General features: G+C 36.6%; 1 protein-coding gene across 1 annotated transcript in view; it reads left to right on the top strand.

The window, feature by feature from the left end:
* The window catches only part of MALRD1 (MAM and LDL receptor class A domain containing 1), a 242,766-nt gene that overhangs the window by 191,738 nt on the left and 23,450 nt on the right, over nt 1–27,578 (top strand). Inside the window, exons 34-35 of the mRNA XM_069004716.1 lie at nt 1,658–1,783; nt 3,804–3,870. Of these exons, the coding sequence (XP_068860817.1) occupies nt 1,658–1,783; nt 3,804–3,870 (193 nt within the window). The remainder of the gene's footprint in view (nt 1–1,657; nt 1,784–3,803; nt 3,871–27,578) is intronic.

Here is a 27,578-nt window from a genome sequence, read left to right as displayed (position 1 = left end):
CACAGCTGGTGCTGGGATCCAACTGTGTATGCCATGAGACACAGCACTTAATCTTTAGCTTCCTGCTTTTAACAGGTGAAAAGCCATAGGAGTTTGTCAACAGGAGAACGTCAGAGAGAAAAAGTAAACGCCTCAGAAATTTTATTTATTTTATTGAAATTTATGCACAATCTATAATATTGAATGTTGTGCTAGTAACTCCAGCCTATGTGTACTCTCAGCACAGATTGAGAGTGGGGTTTTAGTTTTTTTGGATTTCAGATTGATTTTTTTATCTTGGTGCAGATCAAATCTACCTGCTCTTTTTAGAAAACTTCAGTTTAGGAATTACTGACACTTTCCATTTTGTGTCCCATAGCAATTTTATTCATTAAAGTATAACAAGAAATGACCAAAAGTGTTCTGAATTCAGGAACTCATCAGGGAAAGTTTTCTTTTGGGATAAAGACCAATTGGCAAAATGCATATTGCAGAGATTAAGGATAAAATCCAAAAGGAGGCCAGGACAAGAACGCCCCAAGCAAACAAAAAACCATTAGTCAAGTCCCTACTAAAACCACAGTTTCTACCACAGAAATGCTTTTCTGCATGACTTAGAGATTTATGTGGACAGAATTTCCTGTAGAGTTCACATAGCAGTTAGGCTGTACAGTATTATGCCAATACTGTTTTATACCAACTAATGTAATGGACTTTATTACTTGTTGCATTTAACAAGAAAATTCTGGAACTCTTTTCCAGTTATAGATATTCTATTTGGTTGGCTTTCTTCTTGCTCTCAGTTTTAGTGAAGGGTATATTATCTCACCTATTTAGTCTTTTATTTGCCTGATTATAATAGTAAAGGTGTAAAACAAACATATTAACATCAGTGGGATGTATACATTACTTTTCCACAGACCAACATACTTTTCCACCTGCATCATCTGATTGAAGTGCTAATAGCAATGAATAAAAAGTCATTTGTCAGTTTTCTGTAGTGCACCAAAATATATCTCTTGTAGTCCTGGTAAGTTTTAGATACCTATGGTATATTAAAAATTTTATACTTTCAAACAGGCTGTAATATTATTATCCCTTCTACTGGTTTAATGTGCACCTGGAAGATTAAATAAGGATGAAAATAGTATATTTTCACTTTCATATGTTCGCTGGTTTTAGTGCCTCCATGTGCCTCTTAATATTCTTTACCTTAGCCCCAAAACCTTGGTGTCAATGTCCTTCACTGCAAAATTTTCAGCAGTTAGATCCATTGCTATGACTGTTCCCTCTGTAATGTGTTAAAATAATGTGTAAAAAATTGATTCCATCATTTTAAAACTAGTTTTTTAATGAGAGTTGATTATGGTTTGTGATATCTTTTTTATGGGTTTTCTTTGGGATTTTGCAGTATACACTCTCAACATTGTAAGTTAATATGCACTCCTTCACAAATATTATGTGGGAAAATTTGGGTTCTGTACCATCTGTGCTCTGTATTTGTTTACTTATTTAGCATCTCAGTAGTAAAGTTGTATGTCTTTGAAGATGAAGGCTTGTAGAGATCACACAGATTCAAGCTTATGTCCTACAGTACGAATCAAGTTTTCTGCTAGTTTTTTAACAGTGAGAAAATAAAATACAGCTGATGATAACCACCATGTTACTTTCATTTCAGCCATTAAAGATTGTCCCAATGGTTCTTTGTTATGTGCATCAACTAATCAATGTATAGCCCTCTCCCAGCGTTGTGATGGAATTGCAGACTGCGTAGATTCCAGCCTTGATGAGTCTGGCTGTTCAGGTACTTTGTTTTGCATAAAAATATTATTTGAAACAAAGAAAGTATAGTTATTTCCTTCTGAATGTTTTGGCAGTCCTCAAACTTGACTGACGTTCCTCTGCTAAAACTTTGTCAAATTATATTAGGCATGAATTTTCCTGATGAAAGTATGACAGAGATGAAGAAAGATGAAGAATAATACGTTTAGTTAACATCTTCACAAGGGGTGTTTCTTAAGGTATAAACACATTGTTCAAAAAAACCCCAACCCTTTGTAGTACACTTTTAGGACCTCCCTTGATTTCAGCCAGCTGAGTAATCCACTCCAGTTAACCCACATTGCTGAGTAATAGGATTGCTTATTTGTGGTTTTTTTCAAGTGTGTTGCAAATCCAGGTTGGAAAATAAAACAAACAGCATTTTTTTAATCACAGTGCATTTGACACAATATTCAGATTTGGTTTGCAGTTGTTAAATGGTGGAGAAAGATACGTACAGGACAATAATACACATTCAACGTGAATTAGATTTTTATTAACAAAATCTAACAAATGCATAGATAATGTTGATATAAATAAGTAAATCAAGGTTCAAAACATCCCATTCAATGACAAAAAGTTACTGCAGCTCTTCCCCAGACATAACTCTTGACCAGTTCTGTGTTGACAGTACTCTGCCAGCTTTGCTGAAGTTGCATTAGCTGAGAATTTAGCTCTCTTTTTGTAAGTTTCATGAGTTTTGTGATAAAATTCACATTTCATATGCGTTGCAATAATATAGTTCATTATAATGTGTTAAATGTTTATTTACAAACACTTATTGGTAGGAGGCACCCACGATTTTCTTTGGGAGTGAAATGTGACCACAAGTATTGTGCTCATCATCTCTCACAGCATCATGAAATGGTTTGGGTTGGAAGGGAGCTTAAAGATCACAGAGTTCCAACACCCCTGACTTAGGCAGGGACACCTTCCCTAGACCAGGTTGTTCATGTGAGAGAAGGAATCATACTTCAACATTAAAAAATTACGGCTTCTATAATGATGAGAGAATTCATACTTAGTAAATTTGATTCATAAAAATGATTTTAAATTAAAAGGAACATATTCAGAATTTAGTTCAATGTAGAAGAATATAGAACATAAACTAGTAGACTTGCATGACACTAGATTACAAATCTTCCCTTATTTTATCAGAAGGCAAATGTTTTAAGTAAGTAATTTACATTCCAAAATTTAATCCTGAAACTGGAGGTGTCCACACTGAGTAACACTGTTATATGCCATAAACAATTTCATTTTGTATATATCCAAAACTCTTTAGGTCCAATTTGTATATTACCAGTTATTTTCTTATTAAAGAAGATTGAGAGGATTCTATGTTGATTTTGAGTTTTTTCTCGCTAAAGCAGTGTAAAACTAAGTTTCAGTAAAACTAAATGTGATGATGTGGAAATCCAAATTAAGGGACATCAACAGTTTTTAACAGGATGTCACCAACTACTTAAATACCTTTTGTCTTTTAAAGCATGATTTCCCTAGTTCTTATGAGAATATGATTCTAAGTGTTAAAATTCTGAATATCTTCAATAAAAGGATTGGTCACAAAGGAGTGTCTGTTCACCAGCCCTATATAAAAGCTTTTAATAATAACGTAGACTTAGGTACTAATTAAATATAAGTTCAATACTTTTGGATCTTATTTTATAAAATAAGATTTTTTTTGGATCTTATGTTGTTTGAAAATCAAGTAAGTGGCAAAAATTCCATTTCTGGAGTCAGATGAAAATCTCAATTGAGAAAAATTTGAAGCCTGTTCAAGTGAAGCATCAGGATTTCTATAAGCTCAAGAGCACTCCATTGCTCATAATAGTGTTATGACTTCACACTTGTATCACCAAGTCCAGGTCTAAAAAAAGAAGTTTTGGAAGTGCTAAGCACCAAAAGGACAGGTGTGAATATTCTGCCATTTTGAAAATCAGAAAATGACAAATGTAATAACAAAGAGGGGGAAATTACAATTTTTACCTTTATGTTTGCAGTTTGTCCTGAAGAATACTGCAAAAATGGAGGAGAATGCATCATCAAAGATGACATTCCATTATGCCAGTAAGTTTCATTGGCAACTGACTTTTGCTTGACATTGGAAAAAGCTGCAGTTGAAAGAGGTGGCTTGCTCTCCAGGGACTGAAATGACATTCCATAGAAGGGTATTTTTAAATGTCTACACTATTTTTGTTTACACTTAGTGAGTTAAACCACATTTTGAGAAGAATGTTATTTATCAAATAGAATTTTCTGTAACTTTCATCTGTCATTACATGAGACAACCTGTTGGCCTGACACCTTTTTTGTGTCTCGTGCTTCACATCAACATTTAAAAACACACATTTGTGTGCCTTATTTGCAGCAGGTGTTGTATTCCTCAGATGAGATTTTAAAGCAGGCCACATACTCATCTTTATCTTCTTGGCAGGTATTTGGAAAATAAAGTGTTTTTCCCTCCCCCAAAAAAGGGGATTAAAAATATGCTTGCATTTTTTTCTGGAAATACTCTGCTGAAAAAAAAATAATGTATGGAATTCTGATGTAGAATGAACGAGCCATTAGAAAGTGTCAGGCTATCTGAAGCAGGTCATTTACACAAGATATCACTTTGTTTCCCATTGGGAAATTAGAAGAGACTTTTTAAATGCAAAGAAAGTGATGGTATGTGTTATGCTTTTGTCCTTCACATGCTTCAGTGGAGCTTGCTAAAGAGTTCGCCAAATTACTAAAGAAGTGACTGTTTTATCAGAGTAACTAGTCAAGACTAGATGTTAAGGTTTATCTCCTAGCCACTAGGAAACACATTAATAAGCCTGCTTTCTCTTTCAAGTCATGTTTATCCTTTATTGGCTGAAGAAATGTAATATATAACACACTCAAAAAATATAGGGACATTCATACAGGGTACTTCGATTTGGCTCTCAGGAAACAATTACCTGCAGATTTCCCCAAAAATGTCCAGTATCATAGAACAGAGAATGGTCTCTGCAAGAACTGTGGAATTTCACTAAGGTGGCTGTTTCAAAATTTTTTTGAACACATAAAGATACAAAGGGGACAAAAACCATAGGGAAAGATTGCAGATGAAACAGAATGAAAATTCATTGGAAAATAAAGGGATTTGCAATAGGGGGGTTGCAATTTGTAGATTAAATCCTTGATCGAAAAGAAAATTTGTAGGGAAAAAGCACTGGGGGAGTAATTGAGATTTTAAGTACACAAGAGAATTATAAGACTTGAACTTCTGTTCAGACTTGCAAGAGAAAGTAACCCAAACTAGCAAATCTTTTTTACCCACAGAAATCAAAGACATTTGGAATAAAAATATTAAATTAAACTAGTAAATAGGGTACTTTCCTTCAGCATTCAGTAAGAAACATATTTAATTCTGATGTAATGCAAAGGCAATCAGAGCAAAGGCACAGAAACAAAAATTCCTTAACTGGTGGGCTAACATAATTCCAAGAGCTGTACATGCTTCTGTTGGGGAAATTCTACTCAAGAATGCCAGAACTCCAGTGCATGCTGCAATAGGCTTTCTGAAAACTGTCTGTAGGGGACATGGCTGGAGAATGGCAAGTGGAGAAGAAAAGGGATAGCCAGATCAACAGTCTGATATCAATACCATTCAAGGCTTTATAATATTTTTAAGGAATTACTTACACATGTAATAACAGGAGAGTTAACCATTACTAAGATAAACTTCTACATGACTGTTTGAAATTCCATGTCAAGACCATGAAAAGACAGAAAAAAAACCAAAAATGTACCTAAAATAATGAAAAATTTAGAAATATATCAGTTTTCAATACCCAGGGGGGAAAAAAATCCAAAACCAAAACAAAAACAACCAAACCCCCCAAAAACCCAAAACAACAGAACAAAATTAGAAAAGATAATGAAAAATACGCTATTTTTTATTCTCAGTTCTTACTCTAAACTTCCTGAAAAAGAAATGATAAGTTTAGCTAGGAGTATCTTCCTCCCTTGAGAGCAACTGTTCTTGTAGTCTGCAGGATAGGTCAGGAGAAAAAGCAGAGTGTATAAGAGTGAAGGAAGCCTGTTGCACAGTAAGGAGAAGCCTGAAAAGAGCAGAGTACAGATACTGCCCTGCCACAGAAGTGACAGAGAAAGAGAGTCTTCCTAGATACCCAGAGGTAATTGTGTGGGGATTAAAGTGATCTTAAAAGTCACTGGCTTTGACTAATACTATGCAGTGACACAATGGAAAAGGAAAAAAATTGTTAACATGTCCTTTTCTTTTGATTTTATCTGGCAGAATGGATTCTGATCTTCCCCCATGTGAGGTGATTGTGCTCTAGTTTCTATGAAAAAAAAACTGAGTCTGGAGTTTAAAAGTCTCTCTGGCCTCTGAAAATTTTGGTTTAGCAAAAAACAGACTGGACAGGTCTCAAAGCTTCATTTGATTCAAGGTTCCATCATGTTCCTCTAAGAACTGAAATTACTGCTCATTTTAGGTCAGATGGCAATACACTGATAGAGAAGAATAGAATTTCTGGAAAACATTTTCGCTGGTGATAATAGATGAGGTTTTCTATGTTTTTAATGCAGTGGGGTTGAAGTAGTTAACTGTATAGACCCCTTCTAGTTGTTTAACATGCAAGCATGGGAACAGTAAATTTGTAGTAGCTGCTTAGGCAAAAGAAACATTTGAACTCTTTGAAGAGACTGAAAGTGGATAGTAGATTTTATAAACTGACTACTTCTCCAGTTCCTTTGATGCTGTATGTTTTTACATGTGTGAACTCGTGTACCTTAGATATAGATATAGTTAATACTTAGGGCATCACCCTGTCTTTCAATACTATGCAACTAGGAGGGATCAGTAGCAGGTGGAAGGTGAGCTATGACATCCCTCTCTGAAGAGATATCTGTAGACCTGGTGGAAAAGAGAGCAGTGCATACAAGTCTAGATAACATTTCAGTATATATTGGAGTGAGCAAGAGAGTTGGTGTATCAGGTTGCTGTAATTTTTGTTCATGCTACTGAAAACAGCTTCTCTAAACTGGTGCACAATGACTGCAATAATATCAGTGAGACCCCAGTGTTTGAGAATGTGACTACTGGTTGGTGTTCTGGTGGATGTTCTCAGGGAGAGTATGCAAGTTAAATCAGAGCAATGGTGCTTTGTGGGTGATGGTCATCTTCCTACTTGAACGAAACACAGCTTGATGGCTGTCCTGGACCTGCTTGGTATCTGAATTTTTGAGTCAGCTTTGAAAGTCACTTGCATTTGTTTCTGCAATTTGGTCAGGAGAGTAATTGGGGTGCCTATCAAACACATTTATCTTGTACTGACCATTTCATGGGTATTTTCTTTGTCTGCCAAACTAGGTGGAACTTTATTCTGAAATTCTATGGCCACTCTGATTTGACAAAATGTGACTCCTATTTATCCTGACTGAGGTCTCTTCTGTAGTCAATGTGCAGCCAAGTGGATGGTGCTGGCAATCAGCTACTGTGGTTGCACAAGCAAATCATGATAGTTTGAGCAATAATGACTAGAATTTTTGCAATTTCAATCCTGTGATTTCAAAATCATTCCTTTGATTATATGTATGCTTTTCCCAACTGTTCATCCAGTATTTCTTTGTGTTTGTTTTATTTTAGCTTTAAAGTGAGACCACAGATGCCTGGTAACATAGGGGGGGAATATAGAGGATAGCAAGCAAGCTGGGAAAAGTGTGTTTGTAACACATTGAAGTGGAAGGGTGAAGAAGCTTCAAAGATTGTACTAGTGTTGAAAGAAAAAAAAACACTGAGAACAGGAGAAAAATAAAAACAAACACCCCCCCTCCCCAAACAAAAAAAACAAAACAAACCAAAAAAAACCAACCAAAACACAAACCAGGCTGTTCATACATACTTTTCATTGTCATTCAACTGGACAAGAGTAATACTAAACACTCACATTTAAAATGTACTAAACTTCACATATAATAAATGTTAAATCATTGTCGAATCATCAAATGGTTTGGGTTGGAAGGAACCTGTGAAGTTCATCTAGTCCAGCCCCCCTGCAGTAAGTAGTTTCATCTTCAGTTAGATCAGGTTGCTCAGAACCCCATCCAACCTGACCTTGAATCTACCAAATCTCTGGGCAACAAGTTTCAGCATTTCACTAAGTTAGTTGTAAAGTTTGTTCCTTATATCAAGTCTGAATCTCCCCTCCTTTACTTTTAACCCAGTATTCCTGGCCCTGTTTCTGCAGGGCCTACTAAAAACAGAATTGTTTAGGTTGGAAAAGACATAATACAATGCTTGACTTTCCCTTTATTTTATACAAATATTTTCTACATAATAAACCAAATTTCAGAGAATTTACACTGACTAGTACTAGAGAGTATAATGAGAGCACTTTTATTAATGTCTGAACTATAAGAAGGTTTTATCCTTTAGCAAAAAAAAAAAAAAAAGTAATTGCATTCACTGCTCTGTAATTAAACAGAGTCATATTACAGATTAGAAATAATTCTTCATTAAACAGTTTTTAAATTCATTCAATATGTAACATCTAGCTAACTGAGCTGTGGAGATTGGAATTGCAAGGAGTCATTATAAACAGATAATTAATTATGGCTATCTTTGTAGTTGTGTATCTAAATGCTGATTCGGCCCAAAATATAGAAACTGAATTATTTTGTTTCTTTTATGTGATAAAAGTAAAGAAGATTACTTTCCCTTTTATTTTTTAGAAAAACAATTGATTTTACAGGGTGATAATTCATTCAGAGAAGGGGAAATCTTGCTTATTCTTTTTTAAAAAGAATAAAAATTAATTGGTCCTCTATTTTTTGCTTCTTTCCTTCTCATTTTTACCATGAGCTTATTATTGTAACACAAATTATCTGTTTTAAATTGCAAACAAAGTATTTTATCCTGAGTAGTACAATAGCAAGCAGGATTTCACAAAATTTAAAGAAAGAAGGGTGTTTTTTTTGTAGTTGAGACATTTTTTCAGAATCTGGTTTTGTTTTCAAAATACTAGCTTCTGGTAAGCACAATAATTTTTTGAGGAGCCCTGCAAAGTGGCATGCAGCTTTAAATAATGTCTTGGTAGACTGTTTGCTACCTCTTTCAGTTAAGTATAATATATGGCAAAGGAGGGAGATCCTGCATCCTCACTGGACAGTATTTCAGTGAGGAACATAGGTTTGATCTTGGTTTTTTCCTAAACATGTTTGACTTTGGATCTACTCTTACCTGTATTGTGCTACTGAATTTTTGAGGACTGATGGTGGTAGTTATCTTTAAAAACTAAAAGTGGGAAGATTGTTTTAATATCACACAGGATGTCATGAAAATTGAGTGATAATAATATTCCAGCCTAAGAAAATGAAATGCTTGGAAGCATCTGGAATGTGATTTGACGGAAATATGAAGTCTAAACACTGACAATGTAGAAACACCAATCCATGAGTAAAGAGAGTTTATAAAAGGAGAAGATGGTAGTTTCCATTTCAGCTAAATTTTCTCCTGCTGCTCTCAGAAATCCTCACCTTAGAGGGAGAATTGCTGACATAGCAGCTGCTGATTCACTGCAGATTATGAACTGTTCAAACAAAGCGAATTGGTACTGATTTCACTTCTTCCCTAAGAATTTTCCTTTAGATTTACTGAACAAATGGGACATGGGTAAATTGGTGAAGCTATATTGAGCATATACACCTACTCAGGAAAGTTGTAGTCGTGAAAATCAATTGTACATAGAGGAGCAATGAAATAAGGATGCAGCCATGAATAAAAACAAAAGCCGTGATGAGTAGTCAAAAAGATAACACACTGAAAACATGTCATGCTAAGATTTGGCTTTTGGGAAGCAAAGGCATATCCACAAACATACACAGCTAGCATAGAGAAGGGTTTTTCTCATATCTTTCCTTTACCCAACCCTCATTTGAAAAGTGAGTCTGGGGCAAATTAAATAACAAATTCAGGTTACCTGAGTTGGGTAAAATTAAGAATAGGAAGACAAATTAATATATCTGTTCTCCAGAATAAATTAGATACAATTTGTCATGAAACAAAATATACAATATATAGATGGAAATGCATTTTAAGGATTTGCCTACAGGAAACTCTTTCCTAAAATTTCTATTTATTATACTATTTTTTATTTACACCTGATCCTTTCTTATTTGGAAACGTTTCATGAAATCAAGATGCTTGATACAGCAATACTCTTGCCTTTTAGTTTTTCATGTTTGTAACTTTATAACCTTTTCCAAAGGAAAATCCCATAGGGATTATGGTGCAATGCAACAGAAACTTAGATTCAAAAATCTTAGCATTTGGTCTATTTTGCAATAGTTGGGATGAAACAGCTTTTGCTTCTCATGCTGATTGCATGCTCTCAGGATGTTCAGCGATCATTTCACAACACAAAAAAAAATGGAAATCTGTTGAATCCTCCATATATCAGAATTCAGGAAATACTGTTCCTCTGTATAGAAAGATAAATGTCAAATTTGTTTAATAGGTTGGGGTTTTTTTCATTTATATTTTCTCCACTTGTACCGAGTGACTTCAAAGTAAATAAGTTTGGCCGAATGAGTTTTACCTAGTGAGAAACTTGCCATCGAGCAAATTATCAATGGCATATACTGGCTATTTTTGTATTTAGAAGCACTTTACTTCAAGTTTTGCTCTTCTTCTTCCTCTGCAGATAACAGTATGATCCTGAGGTCAGCTCTTTATCACACTGAAGCCAGCTGCTTCATGCAGTTTGTAACTTCTAGAAATGACAAAAAACCTCCAACTGACATTTATCTTGGTCAAACATTATTGAATATATAGGGCAGTTTGCCACCTTCTGCAGTGAGGTAGGGATATCCTGTCAAGTTCTCCTGTGAGTGGTCTGAATCAGTGAATTGCTGAATCCAATGATTTCAGAAGGAATCTGTCTTTTTTGGTTTTTATATTATAAAACTAAAACAAGGTTGTCTCTATGTAACTTATTAAATTTGACTGCATATAATTGAAAGCCAGATGTTAGTCAGTTAAATAAATATAACTGAATAGAAACAAAGCAGGGTCTCACAACAAATGTCTCTAATCATGTTTTTTAGAAATCTCTAGCACTTGATTCAAATGTAAATCAGGCTTTCTCATTTAACTCTTAGGTTTTGGTCTTTTGTACAGAAAAACAAAGTTCAAGATATCTTTAAAACTGGAAACAAACTAAGTAGCTTGTAGTCTTTCTCTGTTTTCCTGAGGTAAAATATTACTGTGACAAATGGAAAAAGTCTGTCTTGAATGACCCATTGATAGAATCTGAAGAGCAATCACAGTGGAAGTGTTTATTTTAAATACAGTCCACCGGTCATTCTGGAAAACAAACTGTGAACTATGTATTTTCAAATTGCCTCTTAATGATATGTTTGCTGAGTGGGGACATTTTTACCTGTAAAGAAAATCAGCAAGGAATTTCTGGGACAATCTCTAAATTGAAGAACTTGATGAACATTTTGTACAATGTTTTCTTGCAAAATTTTGGAGCTGAAAGGTGCTAACACAGCTTTGGGAATAAAAGTACCTGCATGTTTTATTATAAAAGGTGATTTTCCTACATTATCAAAATCATTGCAACTCTCAGAGAGAGAATTATATTTAGTGTCTGAACAAAAGAATTGATGTTTTAATTTAAATATACTATAATCTTATTGAGACGGGTATAATTTAGTAGCTACAATGAAAATTACTTGGACATATAGAAGAAATGATTAAGCGAAAAAATTTCTCCTCAGTTGGATCAGCAATGCTTAAGTCACTGAAAGCATTCAACCTCTCTGCTAAATATCCTATATTTCTCTTTTGATTTTCAATTCAGTCTTTTAAAAGGTTCAAAGTAAAATGAGGAAACTACAAGGTGTAGGAAACCACAGCTGGTAAAGGTCCAATGAACCTTTACCTCAGCATGACTTGTACACCAAAAGTATAGACTTTATTGCATTTAAAATTCAGGAGACAGGTTTGTCTTCAGTAAGGAATAGCTTAGGATGTGGGAAGTTTATGTGTAGGAGAGGATGCATTTTGAGTGATGAGAGATTTTTTATATGGGAGAACATTAATGAATGTTGGATATTGGATGTTTGCCAAAGTATGGAGGGTCCCCTGAAGGGTTACTCCTACTAATACCAGATTCTCAAGAGTAGGAAACATGGATAGAAAGCTTTAAATCAAAACATTTTTTGTTCTGTTTTATTCAAAACAGGAAAGAATAGAAGTAAAATAACAAATATTTTTCAAAAGAGAGATAAAAATGGAACAATTGAGAAAGTATAAACAAGGATTGCAAAGATTCTTGTGCTACAGCCACTCCTTCTTCACATTCATGTGTCTGTCTTTTGTCCACAGAAATTTAAAAACATCTGGATATATCTATTTATAGACACATAAATTACTCTACATTTTTTGGATTATATTAAGTCAAACAATTTAAAAGTCTTAGTTCAGATATTCTTATTTAGCTTGAGTAACAATCTTTTTTCAGATTCAGTCTTCCTGGATTTAAGTGAAAGTAAGAAGCAATACTTGGAATGAAAACCAGTATTTTCACTCCCTAAGATTACACCTGCACGTCTGCATATCAGACTTTGTTGTCTAGAATGACAATCAGCTCAGCATTAGAGTCCTCTTTGTAGGAGGCTGCTGGAGGCTGCTGGTGGGATACCCCTAATACAATACAGAATGTGTCATAAAAGCTGTGAGGGAGACTTTTGGAAAACACGTATATCGTGAAGCATGTTGATAAGAGTTTCGAAGTGTGACTAAAATGAGGGGTACTCTGATACAGATAGGTCTGGGATGAGGGTGTCAGGAAAGATGGGAATGGTGGGGGTCTGTATTTGAGGATCTGTGCTATTGTGTAAATTGTGTAGAAAAGACTTACATCTTGTATTCTGTACTAACCACGTCCTGACATTTGGCCTACTCAGTCTGACCCACTAGACACACTGGTGTCACAATGTCATCAAGCTATCCTGCACGTTTGCAATTTTCCCTCTTGTTCAGTCAGTGAGAATTTGAGTCTCCAAGAATTATACCTTTTGTGCGGTTGCTAGGTGGCTAAGGGATTTCCTAAAAGCAGCAAATTCTACTAAATTAAGAACTTTTGAACTTTTCTTGCCAGCTTTTGCAGTGTTGACTGATCTGGAAAGCTCCATGCATTTTAATTTTAAACACATACAAACATTGAGGATTTCTCTCAATGCTTGGAAGGAGCTTTTCATGTTTGCTATTGCTCTAATCAGCTACTAGGTAACATCTCTAAGCGGGCAGCAGTAACTATGTGCTGTTCCCACACAGACATTTGTATGTCCTTTGGGGAAAAGGTACACATACCTTTGAGCTAAAATAATTTTGTCTGCATCTGGAGTGAAATTTATATTTTCAGTGTATGGAAATATTTTTCATTAAAAATATGTGTTGGATTGTAAGACATAAATGAACTTTGAAATGTCCTCTAGAGTATATCACGGTAATATGGCTCATGCAAGAATTACAGTGTGGATCTCAACACCAAAGTTACTGCAGGAATAAACTTCTGTGGTGGGTTGACCCTGGCTGGGTGCCAGATGCCCACCAAAGCCACTCTATCACTCCCTGCCTCAGCTGGACAGGGAAGGAAAAATATAATGAAAAGTTTGTGCATTGAGATAAGGACCAGGAGAGGTCACTAAGCAATTACCATCACAGGCAAACCAGACTTAGGGAAATCACTTTAATTTATTACCAATCAAATCTGAGTAGGATAATGAGTAAAAAAACTAGATTTTAAAATGCCCTGCCCCCACCCCTCCCTTCTTCTCAGACTCAACTTGACTCCATGATAACTAGGGTAACTTTGCAATAGGACAAGAGAACATAGTCTTAAGCTGTTCCAGAGGAGCTTTAGGAAGGAAATTAGGAAGAAATTCTTCACAGAAGGAGTGATTAGATATTGGGATTGCCTGCCCAGGGAGGTGGTGAAGTCAGTGGCCCTCCAGATGTTTAAGGAAAGACTGGATATGCACTTAGTGCCATGGTCTAGTTGAAATGGTGGTGTTGGGTTATAGGTTGGACTTGATGATCTCAGAGGTCTTTTCCAACCTAATTGATTTTGTGATTCCTCATTTTCTCTGCCTCCTCCTGAATGGCAGTACAGGGGGATGAGGAATGAGGGCTGCAGTAAGTTCATCACAGGGGCAGCCACCATCACTTATGTGCTCAGCCTTGGCCAGTGCGGGGTTCATCTTGCAGCCAGCTGGCATTGGCTCTGTTGAACATGGGGGATGCTTCTGGCAGGTTTTCACAGAAGCCATCCCTGTAGCCCATCTCAGCAGATACCAAAACCTTGCTGTGCAAACCCAATAAAACATCAATCATCAAGCTAGGCTTCAGAATTCAGTAAACTGCAGGAGGTTGAGATTTTGTTTGTTTGATTTTAAATGATGGAGGTCAGAAAGGTTTGGATTTAAATGAACTGTGTGTTTGAGTTTCTGCAACAAGATTTTGGTAGCTGGGAAGGGGACTACAGGTGGGGCTTCTGTGAAAAGCTGCTGGAAGATTTCCCCCATGTCTGACAGAGGCAATGCCAGCCAGCTCCAAGACAGACCCACCAGTGGCCAAGGCCGAGCCAACCAGGGAAGGTGGTAGCACCTCTGTGATAACATATTTAAGAGGAATAAAAAATTTATTGCATGGATGTAATTGCACTCAGAGAAGAGAGGAGTGAGAATATGTGACAGCAACAATTCTGCAGACAGCCAGGTCAGTGGACAAGGAACAGCAGGAGGTGCCCCAGATGCCAGAGATAAGATTCCCCCATAGCCCATGGGGAAGACCATGGTGAGGCAGCTGTGCCCCTGCAGCCCATGGAGATCCATGGGGATGCAGAGATCCACCTGCAGCCCGTGGAGGAAACCCACACCAGAGCAGGTGGAAGCCTGAAAGAGGGTTGTGATCCCATGGGAAGTCTACACTGGAGCCAGCTCCGGGCAGGGACCTGCAGACCCATGGAAAGAGGATCTCATTCTGAAGCAGCATTCCTGGCAGGACTTGTGATCCCGTGGGGGATCCACTCTGGAGCAGCCTGTCCTTGAAGGGCTGCACCCTGTAGAAAGGCACCCATGTTGGAGCAGTTCCTGAAGAACTGTAGCACATGCAAGCCCATGCTGGAGAAGGTTGTGGAGAATTGTCTCCAGTGGGAGGGACCCCCTCAGTGTAGCAGAGGAAGGGCTTCTCTCCCTGAGCAATGTCAGAAACAGCCTGCAATGAACTGATGATATGGTCATTATCCATCTCCCTACACCACTGGAGCGGGAAGAGAAAGAGCCCAGGAAGGAGGGCGGAGTCTGGGAAAGGTGTTTTTATGTCCCATTGTCCTGCTCTGATTTTGATTGGTAATAAATTCAATTAGCTTCCCCAAGTCTGTTTTGCCCTTGATGGTAACTGGTGAGTGATCTCTCCCTGCCCTTACCTCAACTTGTGAATCTATTTTTTATATTTTCTCTCCCCTGTCCTGTTGTGGAGAGTGGTGATAGAGTGGCTTTAGTGTGCACCTGGCATCCAGCCAGATTCTACCCACCACAAACTGTTTCCCTGAGGATGAGAAAACTAACTGACCAGGATGCTTGCTATTTTATGTGTGCTTCTGTATTAACAGACATAGATAACAAAGTATCATATGGCTTCCTAACTATGCTGAACTAAACCGTGCCTTATCTCACCCTCTGGGCAGCCACATGAAAGCCAAAACCATGATCATTCTCTCTGTGGTCAGAGAGAAAGAATTGCCATCAAGCCCAAAGTGTCTTCTCCATTTTTAACTCTAGTTCTGTACATACGTAGGGTACCTTGGCAGCCATATAAATTCCTTGGAGAGAGGAATATATCAGTTGTGTATAAACACATGCATTGCACTTAGGCTAACCTCAACAAGTGCCTTTGTTGGAAAAGAAAACAGTATTGGAGCCAACAACATGTGGCAATAGCTTCTTTAATGTAAGTGCTAGGTGAGATTATGCAGTAAGGATTGTCTAAATTCTAACGTTAAATGTGTTTAAGCTCTGGGTCATTAACTTAGTATATTAGAAGAATATTTTTATTGCTCCATGAGTTTCTTGTTTCCACTTTTAATTTTCCAATTTCTTACTTTAATCCTTTTGCCATTCATTCTTATTAGCTATTGTGTTTTCCATTGATGAAATGTCTGCTCAAGCGAGTTTGGTGGCAAAAGTTGTGCAAATATAAAAAAACTCCTTAGGGTTGTAAAGTGGAGCTAACAAGTTTACTACCTACAGTAAAAGGGAGCCTGTGTTCTGCAGTCCTTGTGTGCTTGAGTTTCCTATGCAAGCTACTGCTAGTGCAGCTTTGCATGACTAGCAGCTGAGCAAAACAGTTTTAAACAGTGCTACATAGAGCCAAATATCCCAATATGTGCTTTTCACAGAGCAGAATTCCAGTTTGAAAACACTTCTTTCTCCTCTGATGGTTTCATTTTCAGATTTTAAGTACTCTTTTGCAGTTAACTGATTTTTTCTTATTTTCAGGTAAATTAAAGTGCACAGCTTGATTTACATTGTAGTCTATCAAAAAAATTTAAAAATTTAAAAGTCGGGAGTTATTAACAGACTTCAATAGATGGGGAAAAAAGCTTTTATTTGCCTTGTTTTTCTTTATCCTTTATTCTTTATCTTTTGTAAGTCAATATTTTATTAATGTGAACTTTTTTGGGACTTAGGAAAATGGAAGATCTCCTAAAACCTATTAATATTTTAGTGTGTGGAAAATATTGTGTTTATATAGTCATAGAAATTCATGAAGATTATCTTCCTGGGTCTCTTGCTTTTAGAGTTTAAGGTGGGATGATTTGGCAGAATGCATTTTAAGAGGTGACACAGCAGCTACTCATTATTATAGTTCTAGTGTTTTAATAGGTGTCATCAAATTTTTCTTCATTTATAGACTACTCTTATGACATCAGTAAAGTCTATCACTTCCTTTGATGCTAATGAGATCAGCACCAAACTCCACATACTGAGAGTATTGTACTTAATGGAAGTAGCTGAGAACTTTTTTCTGACAGATCATAATACAGGAAAGCTAAAAATGAACATACAGATGTGTTGACAATACCATAAACCAGATTATCCCAGTACAGCAAGTATAGCAAGTATTCTTCATTTAGTTTTTAAATCTATACTTTATATACATATATACATATATACATATATACATATATACATATATACATATATACATACATATATATAATGCTTCTACAGCTATCTTTCTAAAATTTTCTGCCCTTAAAATTGTTTTCAGTATGCTGTTACTACCTGCAGCAACATACAAGTTTCTGTAAACACAGGAGTTGGTAATATTCCTATTGCTTTGTTCTGATCTACAAAAATCATACTGCAACAGAACTAGGAACACCTCATTTCAAGATGGGACCATGCAACACAGTTGGGCATTTAAATATAATATAGAAGTTGGTATATTATCAAATTATTTTTTCTTAGCTTTTTAAAATTATATACATATTTATATTTCCACCAAAACATATCAGAGAGTAAGAACAAAAATAAGATTTTAATAAGTGACAGAATGGGACCACAAGAATGGACCTGACAGTATTTATTTCTCTCTGTTAAATGTTTTATATGGCAGAACCATTCTGTAGTTGAAAAAGCTGGTGAAACACTTATCAGCATTCTCTTTGCAGTCTTATACCTACAAGAAGGTCAGTGTCACTTGAATTTTAGTCTTGTGAAAAAGTTTTCCAGAAACCCTTTTCCTTAATAATCCTGAACTACTCTGCAATTCTACACTCTGAACTTCCCCTAATGGTACAGGTTTCATTTTTACTTTGCACATTATTTCCTGATTTTTCATTTTAAGATGCATTCTTGCCCATCACATCTCACTAAATTTTTTGCCCAAACTGTCATCAGCATGAATCTCAGTTAATGCAGCATTGACTGTCCTTGCTTGGATGACTAAAAAGCTTTTAGGCCAAAGTTCTTCAAAAGTAACTGCAGAGAGGATTTTTCTTTTTATGTCTCTTCTCCCTCTTCCCTATTGCATCAAATGTTAATTATTGACCCTGCTTTCCTAGCCATCATAATTTATTCCAACTCCATCTATAATTTCGTATTTAATAAGTATAATTTGAATATGTTTCAAATACTGTTTGCTTGAACAGAGTACAACCTGTCCCCTAACCACTAAACAACAACAGCAATAGTCTGTCTATGTTTTAACGTGTCTCTGCACCCTTGTCAAAGTTTAGAGTAAAATTAGACAAAACTCTTTATACTTACTGAGCAGAAAGTGGGTTTCTCTTTCAAAATAACTTCATTCCAAATGTTCACGAAACAAGGACTGAGTGCAGGAAGGAATTAGGCATATGCTTTCCTCATAAATCCAGAGAATCAAAGCATAGTACAAAAATCTTGCCTTTGACATTTGAGCTTCTTTTACAACTTTTTTTCTTCAGTCTCTTGCCTTGTTTTTTAATTACTTACTTTGTTCTGGTAGTATGAAGTCCTCAAAGCTGATATTGGCATGCAAAAAATGGAACAAATAATTTGATAAATGTTCAAGATTGTCTTTATTTGAATATATCTTCTTACATCTATGAAGAATGTACAAGTAGTCAAAAAAAATGCACAGCAGTGAACTGTACAATTCATTTGTTAAGGCAGGCTAGACTGCAAGATTCAGAGCTATGTTGATATTTCAGAAGTACACATGTGCTGCAGTGTTAATCAAAATTAAGCTTCCCCTTTCTAGGCTGACTCAAGAAAGTACTTTATAGTTCACAAGATCTTTGGGGGAAAAAAAAAAGAAAACAAACAAACAAAAACACAAAATCAAAACTTTAGTTAATACCATGGGCTAAACTCATTCATTTATACCTTCTTTTTCCTTGGAACTTGGGAGAAGAACAATATGCGTTCAACTTAGATGATATTAAGGATAATTCTTAAAAAGACAGACAGATTTTCCCTGGTTCTATAAATTCTAATTTTTTTAGACTTTGCTAAATATTGCATGATGGAATTAAAGATTAGTTGGAAGGTTTATCATGTTTTCTCCTTTCATCTTTCCCTCTCAAGGACATGTTAATAAAAATGAGAGTAGAGAGTAGAATCACAGAATCATAGAAATGTTAAGACTGGAAAAGACCTCCAAGATCACTGAGTCCAGCCATTAACCCAGTCCCACCATGTTTCTGCACAACCATCTCCGTAAATGCCACATCCACGTTATTTTTTGAACATTTCTAGAAGTAGTGACTTTACCACTTTTCTGGGCAACCTGTTCCAACGCATGACCACCCTTTTAGTGAAAATTTTTTCCTAATATCCAAACTAAACCTCTCCTGGTGCAACTTGAGTCCATGTCTATTACAGCTGGTGATGGGGGTCAGCGGCTTTGACCCAGGAAGAGGTGACTGGTCCGGGGAGATGGTCCCAAAAGGAATCGCCTTCCCGAGGTCCAGTGTCTTCCCTCAGCTGAGGAGCCACAGAGAGCTTGCTTTTATAGGGATACAGGGGATCAGTATGAGACCAATGGATTACAGAGGATCTGGGATGGGAACAGACCAATGGGTTACAGAGGATCTGCATAGGGTCTCCCAAAGGATTGTGGGTCTGCCTTTCCTCGCCGTGACCAAAGAAGTGGTTGCCTTTCCAGGGAGTCCTGCTGGGAGATTGCTCAATCTCCTTATCTCAGCAGGCATCCCTCCAGTGGCTGGGCATACCCCACACATGTCCTCTTGTCCTGTCACTTTTTACTTGGCAGAAGAAGCCAACCCTCACCTGGCTGCAACCTCCTTTCAGGCAGTTGTAGGGAGCAATAAGGTCTCCCCTAAGCCTTCTTTTCCCCAGGCTAAACACCCCCAGCTCCCTCAGCCTCTCCTCATCAGACTTGTGCTGCAGATCTTTCAACAGCTTCATTGCTCTTCTCTGGACTTGCTCCAGCTCTTAGTGTCTTTGTTAGTGTTATTATAGTGTTAATCTTGCTCATAGTGTTATTCTTGCTTAAATTCTCAAGGTAAGGAATAATGTTTTAAGTAAAATAAAGCATTTTCAAGTTTTCTGGTGAAAAGCAGAAATTTTATGAAATATACTGAAAAATGCTGTCTATTCAGATAAGTGTCTACTTAGTTATTTTTGATAGAAAATATCCCTTCTGACCAAGCCAAAACCTCTGGAATATTTAGAAAAGAATACTTGTCTTTCTTCTTAGACTGTTTCTTTCCATACAAGCCTGGGCTATCACTGTACAGGCACATCAGGGACATGTATATGTTACATGATGAAGGGGAGAGGTTCTGAGGAGATGGAGTAATTTTTCAAAATATGAATAAACAGTTTTTCTTCTTGTGAATGTTGTGTATCCTCAATACAAAGTATTCCCATCCAATATCCTGTAACAGTCTCCTTTCTAATGTTACGAAAACACAAAAGGTGCCAGAAGACTTTATCTGTGGCTCATAGTGTGGTGTGGTGTGGTGTGGTGTGGTGTGGTGTGGTGTGGTGTGGTGTGGTGTGGTGTAGTGTAGTTAACCCTGGCTAAATGCCAGATGCTCACCAAAGCCACTTTATCACTCTGTCTCAGCTGGACAGGGGAGAGAATATGAAGTGAAAGGCTTATGGGTTGAGATAAGGACAGGGAGACATCACTCACCAGTTACCATCACTGGCAAAACAGACCTTGACTTTGGGAAAATCACTGATGGTCTCAGCCTTTGCCAGCAGCAGGTCCATCTTGGAGCCAGCTGGCATTTTCTCTGCTGGACACAAGGGAAGCTAATGGCAGCTTCTCACAGTAGCCACCCCTGTAGCACCTGCCTACTTCCAAAACATTGCCACACAAAACCAAAACATGTAGCATTAGTGAAACAGGAAGCACAGAGAAACTGTAAACCACATTTTTTTAGCAATTTAAAAAATTATTGAAGCTAAGTTTTCAGAGCAGTGCCAAGTGTGTGCATTCCTTATGACCAATTTTACTCTTCTGCAACAAAGAACCCACAAGGAAATATTTTTTCACTGTTATTTTTAGGGCCGTTCAAGCAGCAGTTTCAGACACAGATTTATGAAGCCTGGCAGTCCTGAGAATAATTGTGCAGTTCTGGAATTGAGGATTTCTGAGCTTAGGATGTGCAGCTTCCCTAACATAAGGTCTTCCAAAGCATACAAGCAATTTTAAAGCCCATATCCTACCTACTTTCAAGAGGCTTTTTGATAAAATATCATTTAAATATTAATAAGGGTCACCCTTTTCATCTATGACTTCATCAGTAACAAGCTTATAATAGTGCTACCTCTCCTCCAGAACTTTTAGTGTGCTTGTTCAAACTCTTCATGAGAGAGACTCTTTGGACTTTGGTTTGACTTGATGAAATGGGACCCAGATATAATAACAAACACAGGAACTGCAGCAGTAAATTTTAAGTAAACAGATGTTAAGTTTCTACATACTTAGAGACTTTTGATTCTAAAACAGTTTTTGGAAAAAAAATATTTTGTATAACTGTGAAAGCATAATATGTTCTTTGCAGAACACTTGGATTTTCTTGTGTACTTTTACCAAAAAATTGAAAACCAAATTAATTATCAGCACACTTTTTTGCTATTTAATTTTTAATGTTACTGAAGCTCCTGGAAGACTAGTGTCAGCATAAAGCAATGATAGATGTACATAATAGTTTGATGAATAGATTCTGCTGGACTTTATTTGTGAAGTACTCTAGTTTGTGAGCAGACTCTAGTTAAGAATATTCAGTAAATATTATTTTCAGTCACATAGTAAAGTGAAACTGGAATGATTTATTCTTCCTGGAATCAGTTCTCAACTTTCAATGAGGCTTTTACTTTTTTGCTCGTAATGTCATATATTATATACAGGAATAAATCAGATATCCTAAGCAGCAAGCTGTTCTGTCTTTAATTTCTTCTCACTTCTTTTATGTGGTTTATGTGTTCATTTCTGCTTCCTTAGACATGACTGTGGACTATATTCCTTGTAGGAAAATATCAATGATATTAATTGAAATTCCACATCTGGGATCTAGGATAGACTTTACATATCTGTTATCAATGAATGTATCAAAATTCATCTGAATTTTCCAAAGAATGCAAGGGTAAGATATGAATTGATGCAGATACAATTGCTCTCTAAACAGTTCCAATCTTTCCAAATAATTATGCTAAGTTTTCAGCCAGTTCAGGCAAACCACAATTATATTCAGATCATAAGGGATGGAAGGATTATTTGCCTTTCCATCCACATTCACTTTGAAACCCTGTGTTTATAAAATGTCATGAGAAAAGCAGTGCATTTCCTGACCTTTCTGATGATTAGCTAAGCTGGAGTTTAGGGGCCAGAGAACGACTTTCTTCCACTGCATGGTTACCACAAAATAAGTACATCTGCTGTAACTTTAAAAGTGTGGATCCAGTAATGCTTTCCTAACCACCACAGATATGGCACACAGGACATTTCTCCAATTCTTGGCTCTTGATTCCTGGTGAAGTCACCACCCACAAAGTATTGTCTGTGCAAGTCAGACTTTGGCAGCAGGCTCAAGAGCTAAGGCTCAGACCCAAACCATAAGAGATATGTCAGCAAACAGTTTAACTTCCTTTTTGCTGTGTGGGTGACCAGAGCAACAGGAAGCCTGCTTTTATTGAATCCTCATGGAGAGTAAGTTCTCAAAGTCTCTTTCTTGAGGAAGAAATAAAAGGAGAGTTGGAACGGAACTGCTTAGGAACAAGCTCAGGAAAAAATAATTAACCTCAAAGATAAATAAAATCACATAAAGGTTTATTCACAAGACCACCAACTGCATGAACACCAAGTGTGGATCTCAAGTTAACCCTTAAACCTTCAAGAAAAGGTTTATAATAATCTGAGGTACTAGCAAAATTCCAATGGTGAAATAAAAAAACAACATTCAGTTCTCAGTTTATAAAACTAAGAGGATCTTTCAGTTTGCACTGATGTTCATACAGACTCTACAATATGTATATGCCTGCAACAAACCCTGTTTCCACTCTTGTCAATACTTTGACCCCACAAGCTTTGTATTTTTTGATTCATTCTTGAGCACTATAAGAAGTACATAATATTGAGTAACATGACATTAATAACTGAAACAATTCTTCAGTGGATGTAAATGTTCTTCTCTCCATCTGTACATGTAAAGTGAAAAAGCCAGTCAACCTTACACCAATGTTTACTCCATAAATTAGGCAGATTTTTGCTCATGTCTTACCAAAAGGAAATACTTTGAAATAGAACTTTTTTAAATTGGCTTGTGTTAGGCTTGAACAATTTTTAATAATACACTGGATCTAATTTTTCCTTTTACTTTTGACTTTGTTTCTAAATGGTCCTTCACAGAGTTAGACATTTATTGACCTGTATAAACTACAACACTTGACCTTGACTTTTTTCAGGCTCTGATTTGAAATTTGTGATAAAGCCTAGTCCTTCAAGTACCCGTTCTGTTTGATTGACAGTTGCCATTTTTGAATGTTCAAAGAATCATTTTTATAATCTTTATCCTAGGATTTCACATATTTAAAATTATTGGATTTTCCTTGTGACCCTTAACACTGCTGATTCAGTTTTATTCTTTGTTATAGTCTTATTTTGCCGTAGTTTAAATGTTTTGATATTTAGGTTACTTCAGATCAGGCATGATTTTTTTTTTTTTTTTTTTTTTTAAGTAATACCAACAGAGTCTCTATTATGTGAAACCAGTGATATGGGTGGTTTTTTTCATTTGTGTTTAGAACAACTCATTATTTTGGTTTTTGTTGGTAAGTGTGCCTTTCTTCCTCCCTTTTTTTTTCGTCATAAGATCTTCTGTGGAAAAATCCTACATAGTAGTCATGTGGCATTTATCATCTGTCCTAAATATAAAATATTAAGGAAGATACTTTTTTGTTGGAATTCCAATTGAAATCAAGTGAAGAGGCTCAGAAAATATTATTATCTGTAAACTCATATGGATGGACATCACTTTTAATCTTCCATCTTCAGAAATCCTAACTGCTCTAATGGTTGTGATTATATACCCATCTAACTGTTGGCCTTCAAAGTAAGTCTTGGAACATAAAATAGGATTATAAACTTTTCTTTCACTCCTGGATATTTGAGAAAAAGAACATGAATTGAATTCCTTATAATAGAAGCCTGCCATAACTAACTTAAAGCAGAAAATCTGTATATCCATAAAATGTTAAAAATATATATATGTAAATCAAAGTTTGAGATTTTCTGTACAGCATCCCAAAAGTACTTTAGGTACTGCCACTTAAGAGTTTTCCTTCTTATAAGCAGGTGAGAAGCAAATAATTGTATTTTATTTATGTAATTATTTGTTTGTTTATTTTAATGTATTTAAGATTAGAGTTCATATTTTGGCTTTCTATTCTGTCAAATCAATTTAGAGTTTATTAAAAAGCCAGGAGAGATGGGTGGCAGGGGCATGTGTATGCTTGAGGCCTGAGCCAAAATTTGTTCTCTGAACCATTTCAAATAGCTTTTACTCTCAAATGGAAATTATTCCCTGTCCTTCAAGTCAATTAATTTAACCTTTCATCAGGTCAGCCCGAGCAAAGAGCTGAGTTTTCTATATTCATTTGGCTCAGTTAAGCTCAGGAGAAGGGCATGCAAGAATCAGGCAGTGTAGCAGAGAAATCTCTCTGGTGGTGATATGTAGATGTGTTTCTAAACTGGTGGGACTCTGAGTCATTTTAGAACATTTCTAAGACCTTGTGCCCAAATAATAGAGAAAAGACTCTCAGTCAGGCACAAGAAATATGATCCTGATTATGTGAAGAATTATGAATAAATTAATTGCTAATACAGCCTCTAAATACTGCTAATGTATTATATAACATAAGCAAGTCTAAAGGGTTATATTGTAAGCAGGTTCACCTAGAAACAGACAAGTTTGCAGTCTCTGGCCTTGAAGCATGCACATTTAAAAGGCAGCAAAGCACTTCTGTAGTTTCTTTAGAATTTTATCTCTGTATTCGACTGGATCTTAGTGTTTTTACTCTCCTGTTCAAAAGTGAAACCCTGGCAGGGCAGGGATCCACCTGGAAGATACCTACAACCTCATGAGACCAGTTGGCCCAGTTGGCCCAGTCTCCAGCAGCATTTTATACATTTTCAAGCTGCTGTGCACCAAAGTCAATCACAATCATCACAGCTTTCCCACCTCTGGAATCAGTTATTGTGCAAGCATCCGAACAGTTCCTCCCACAATAACCACCTGGTGTCCTTATCTTAGGGCAAGTCACATTGTCCATTAGAGATGCAAGGGGGAAGGGGGCAGGATGCCCACAAAGACTCGACTATAGACCCAACTATCTCTCATCACTGTCACAGACCTTAGAAATAACCAAGGGATGTGTTCAGTTAATAATGGAAATAGGGCAATGCCCATTACAGAGGTGGAGAGAGATTACCTGAAGAGCTAAAAATTAAGTTAAAGGTAGCATGTTAATGATGATGATGGCAGAGGTGTTATATTATAAAATATTATTTTGTTCCGGTATTGTTCCTTACTGTGTAAGAGCTGAGGGAAGAAAGTAGATACTGTTTTTCCTTTCCATTTTCTTCTGGGGTGAGCCTGACTACAAGATTTTTCACAACTAATTTTCAGGGAAGGGAGAGAGGGCAAGAGGGAAGGGAGGATGGGAGGAAGGAAGGAAGCCACAATGTGTGCTGTCAGCTGGCTACACTAAAAGCATGCTCATTCATCAAGATTTCCTCTTGTGCCATTCATCAATATACAGTTCTGGCACAGGGCTGCTCTGGAATTTATAGTAAATAACTGCTGAGCCTTCCCTTAGTCTATTCAGATGTAATGACTTATGAGAAAAGGTGTGTCTGTTTGGGACTAAGTCTTAGTAGACATTGGTCACAATTGCAAACAGAACAGTAGAATTCTGTATCTTCTTTTTTATCCTGATACACTAAGGAAACAAGTTAGTGCAACTACTGTTCTTCTATTTGTCAGACCATGATTCTTTCCACCTAAATCCATATTTAGCTGGTCTGTCAAATTTGACAAATCTTGACAAGAGAGAGATGTACAAGATGTGATATCCCGAGAACAGTTTTTTAAAAAATAGGTACTGAAGAAGGACCTGAAAACCTAATTTTTAGTCCTCTGCTGTCTTTAAGGCAAAATGGAAGCATGAGCCTCAATAGTTACCTATCCCTTTTGCCCTGCATGTATTTGCCAACACAAATCTCATGACACAGTGCTGTCTTGTCCAGCAGCATGTGCTCATGTGAGAGAGTGGAGATCTGAAAGAAGCAGGCTAAAGGTGCAAGAAATCATGAAGACATGAGAAATGTAATTTTATTGAGTGTACAAATGGATGGGAGCACATAGAAGACTAGGCATCATTAAATCCAGTGTTAGCAAAATATATTTTTATTAAATTTTCTAATAATCACAATATACAATCTAATACTTAGAGATATTAAAGTCTTACATAAAGACATAATTTAGAGAATAATGAAAATGAATGTTTTTATCACTTGTGCTGTATATTAAAAAAATATATTTTAAAAAGTAAGTTCCAAACATTGGCTCATAGACAAAGTCCATCAAGCAGGATATTTTCCTCTGGTTTCCACCTTTTCAGACAAGCAGAGGCAGGCTCAGACTCCTGCTGCTTCATAGCAGCTGCATGTCTCCTCTTGTGCATGGGAAAACACCTGCAGACACAGCTGCTACCTTAGCCAATCATTTGTACTGGATGTTTTACCATATTGTAACACCCAAAAGATAGAAATCACTAAAGGAAACTTTAGTTCTGTGGCTGGCAAGGTCACAATATATTATGATCTTCCTTGAGGTCAAATTCAGGCCAAGAAAATAATTGGCTTTCTTTTCCTAATAATATTGTTATTTTTTGATCCCATAAGATGTACTTGCAAAATGCTCTATCTTAAAAGTGGATGTGCCCAGACCAAACACAAAAAAGGCTTTTAAAAAGTCAGCTTTTACTAGAATCTGAATTGGAATACTATTTAAATTGAGAAGCCTCAGTGTGACTAGGAGCAATAGAGTAGAAACAAGAGCATTTACTCAGAGCTGTCCCCTTGACTACTTGTCCTCACAGACGTGTTCTCACTTCCCCGTTTGTTGCAGTTAACTTGGACATTTTCTGAGTAACTGCAAGCTTTGCTCCTTCTCCTTCTGTTCTAAAGAAATATCCCCTGGGCTCTAAGGGCTGTCTCTTTCCTCTCCCTACAGTTGTTCCTCAGCCTTTTTAGGTGAACCACAGGCCAGCAACTTTCCAGTGTTTCCCTGTCCTGCCCAGCCTGATTTCATCTGCCATCTCTGCTCTTCTCCCCCTCTCTCCTCTAGCTGGTCAGTAGTTTCCCAGAAAAAAACAGTCTCCCTGCTCCATCAAGAGATTCAAGCTATCACACTAAATAAATGAATTGAACATAAAGCTGAAACTTAATATGCATATTTACCTTTGGAAACAAACAGGCTGAGATTTGAAGAATTTCAGTATGAAAATCAAGCATTGATTGTCCTGGATAAAATGGCAAGAATGGACAATAAATTAGCCTTGCATTATCCTATCACTGTTTCACAGCTCTCTACATGTACTTGGTGCCCACAACATATCTTCTGGGCTTCAGTAGGCTAGGTCCAGATGTAGTTCTGATGGTGAGTTGTGGTTAATATCACAATATAACCGAA

The sequence above is a fragment of the Aphelocoma coerulescens genome, chromosome 2 (assembly GCF_041296385.1).
Source record: "Aphelocoma coerulescens isolate FSJ_1873_10779 chromosome 2, UR_Acoe_1.0, whole genome shotgun sequence".
NCBI classification, from domain to species: domain Eukaryota; kingdom Metazoa; phylum Chordata; class Aves; order Passeriformes; family Corvidae; genus Aphelocoma; species Aphelocoma coerulescens.
This window is presented reverse-complemented; position numbering and strand designations above follow the sequence as displayed.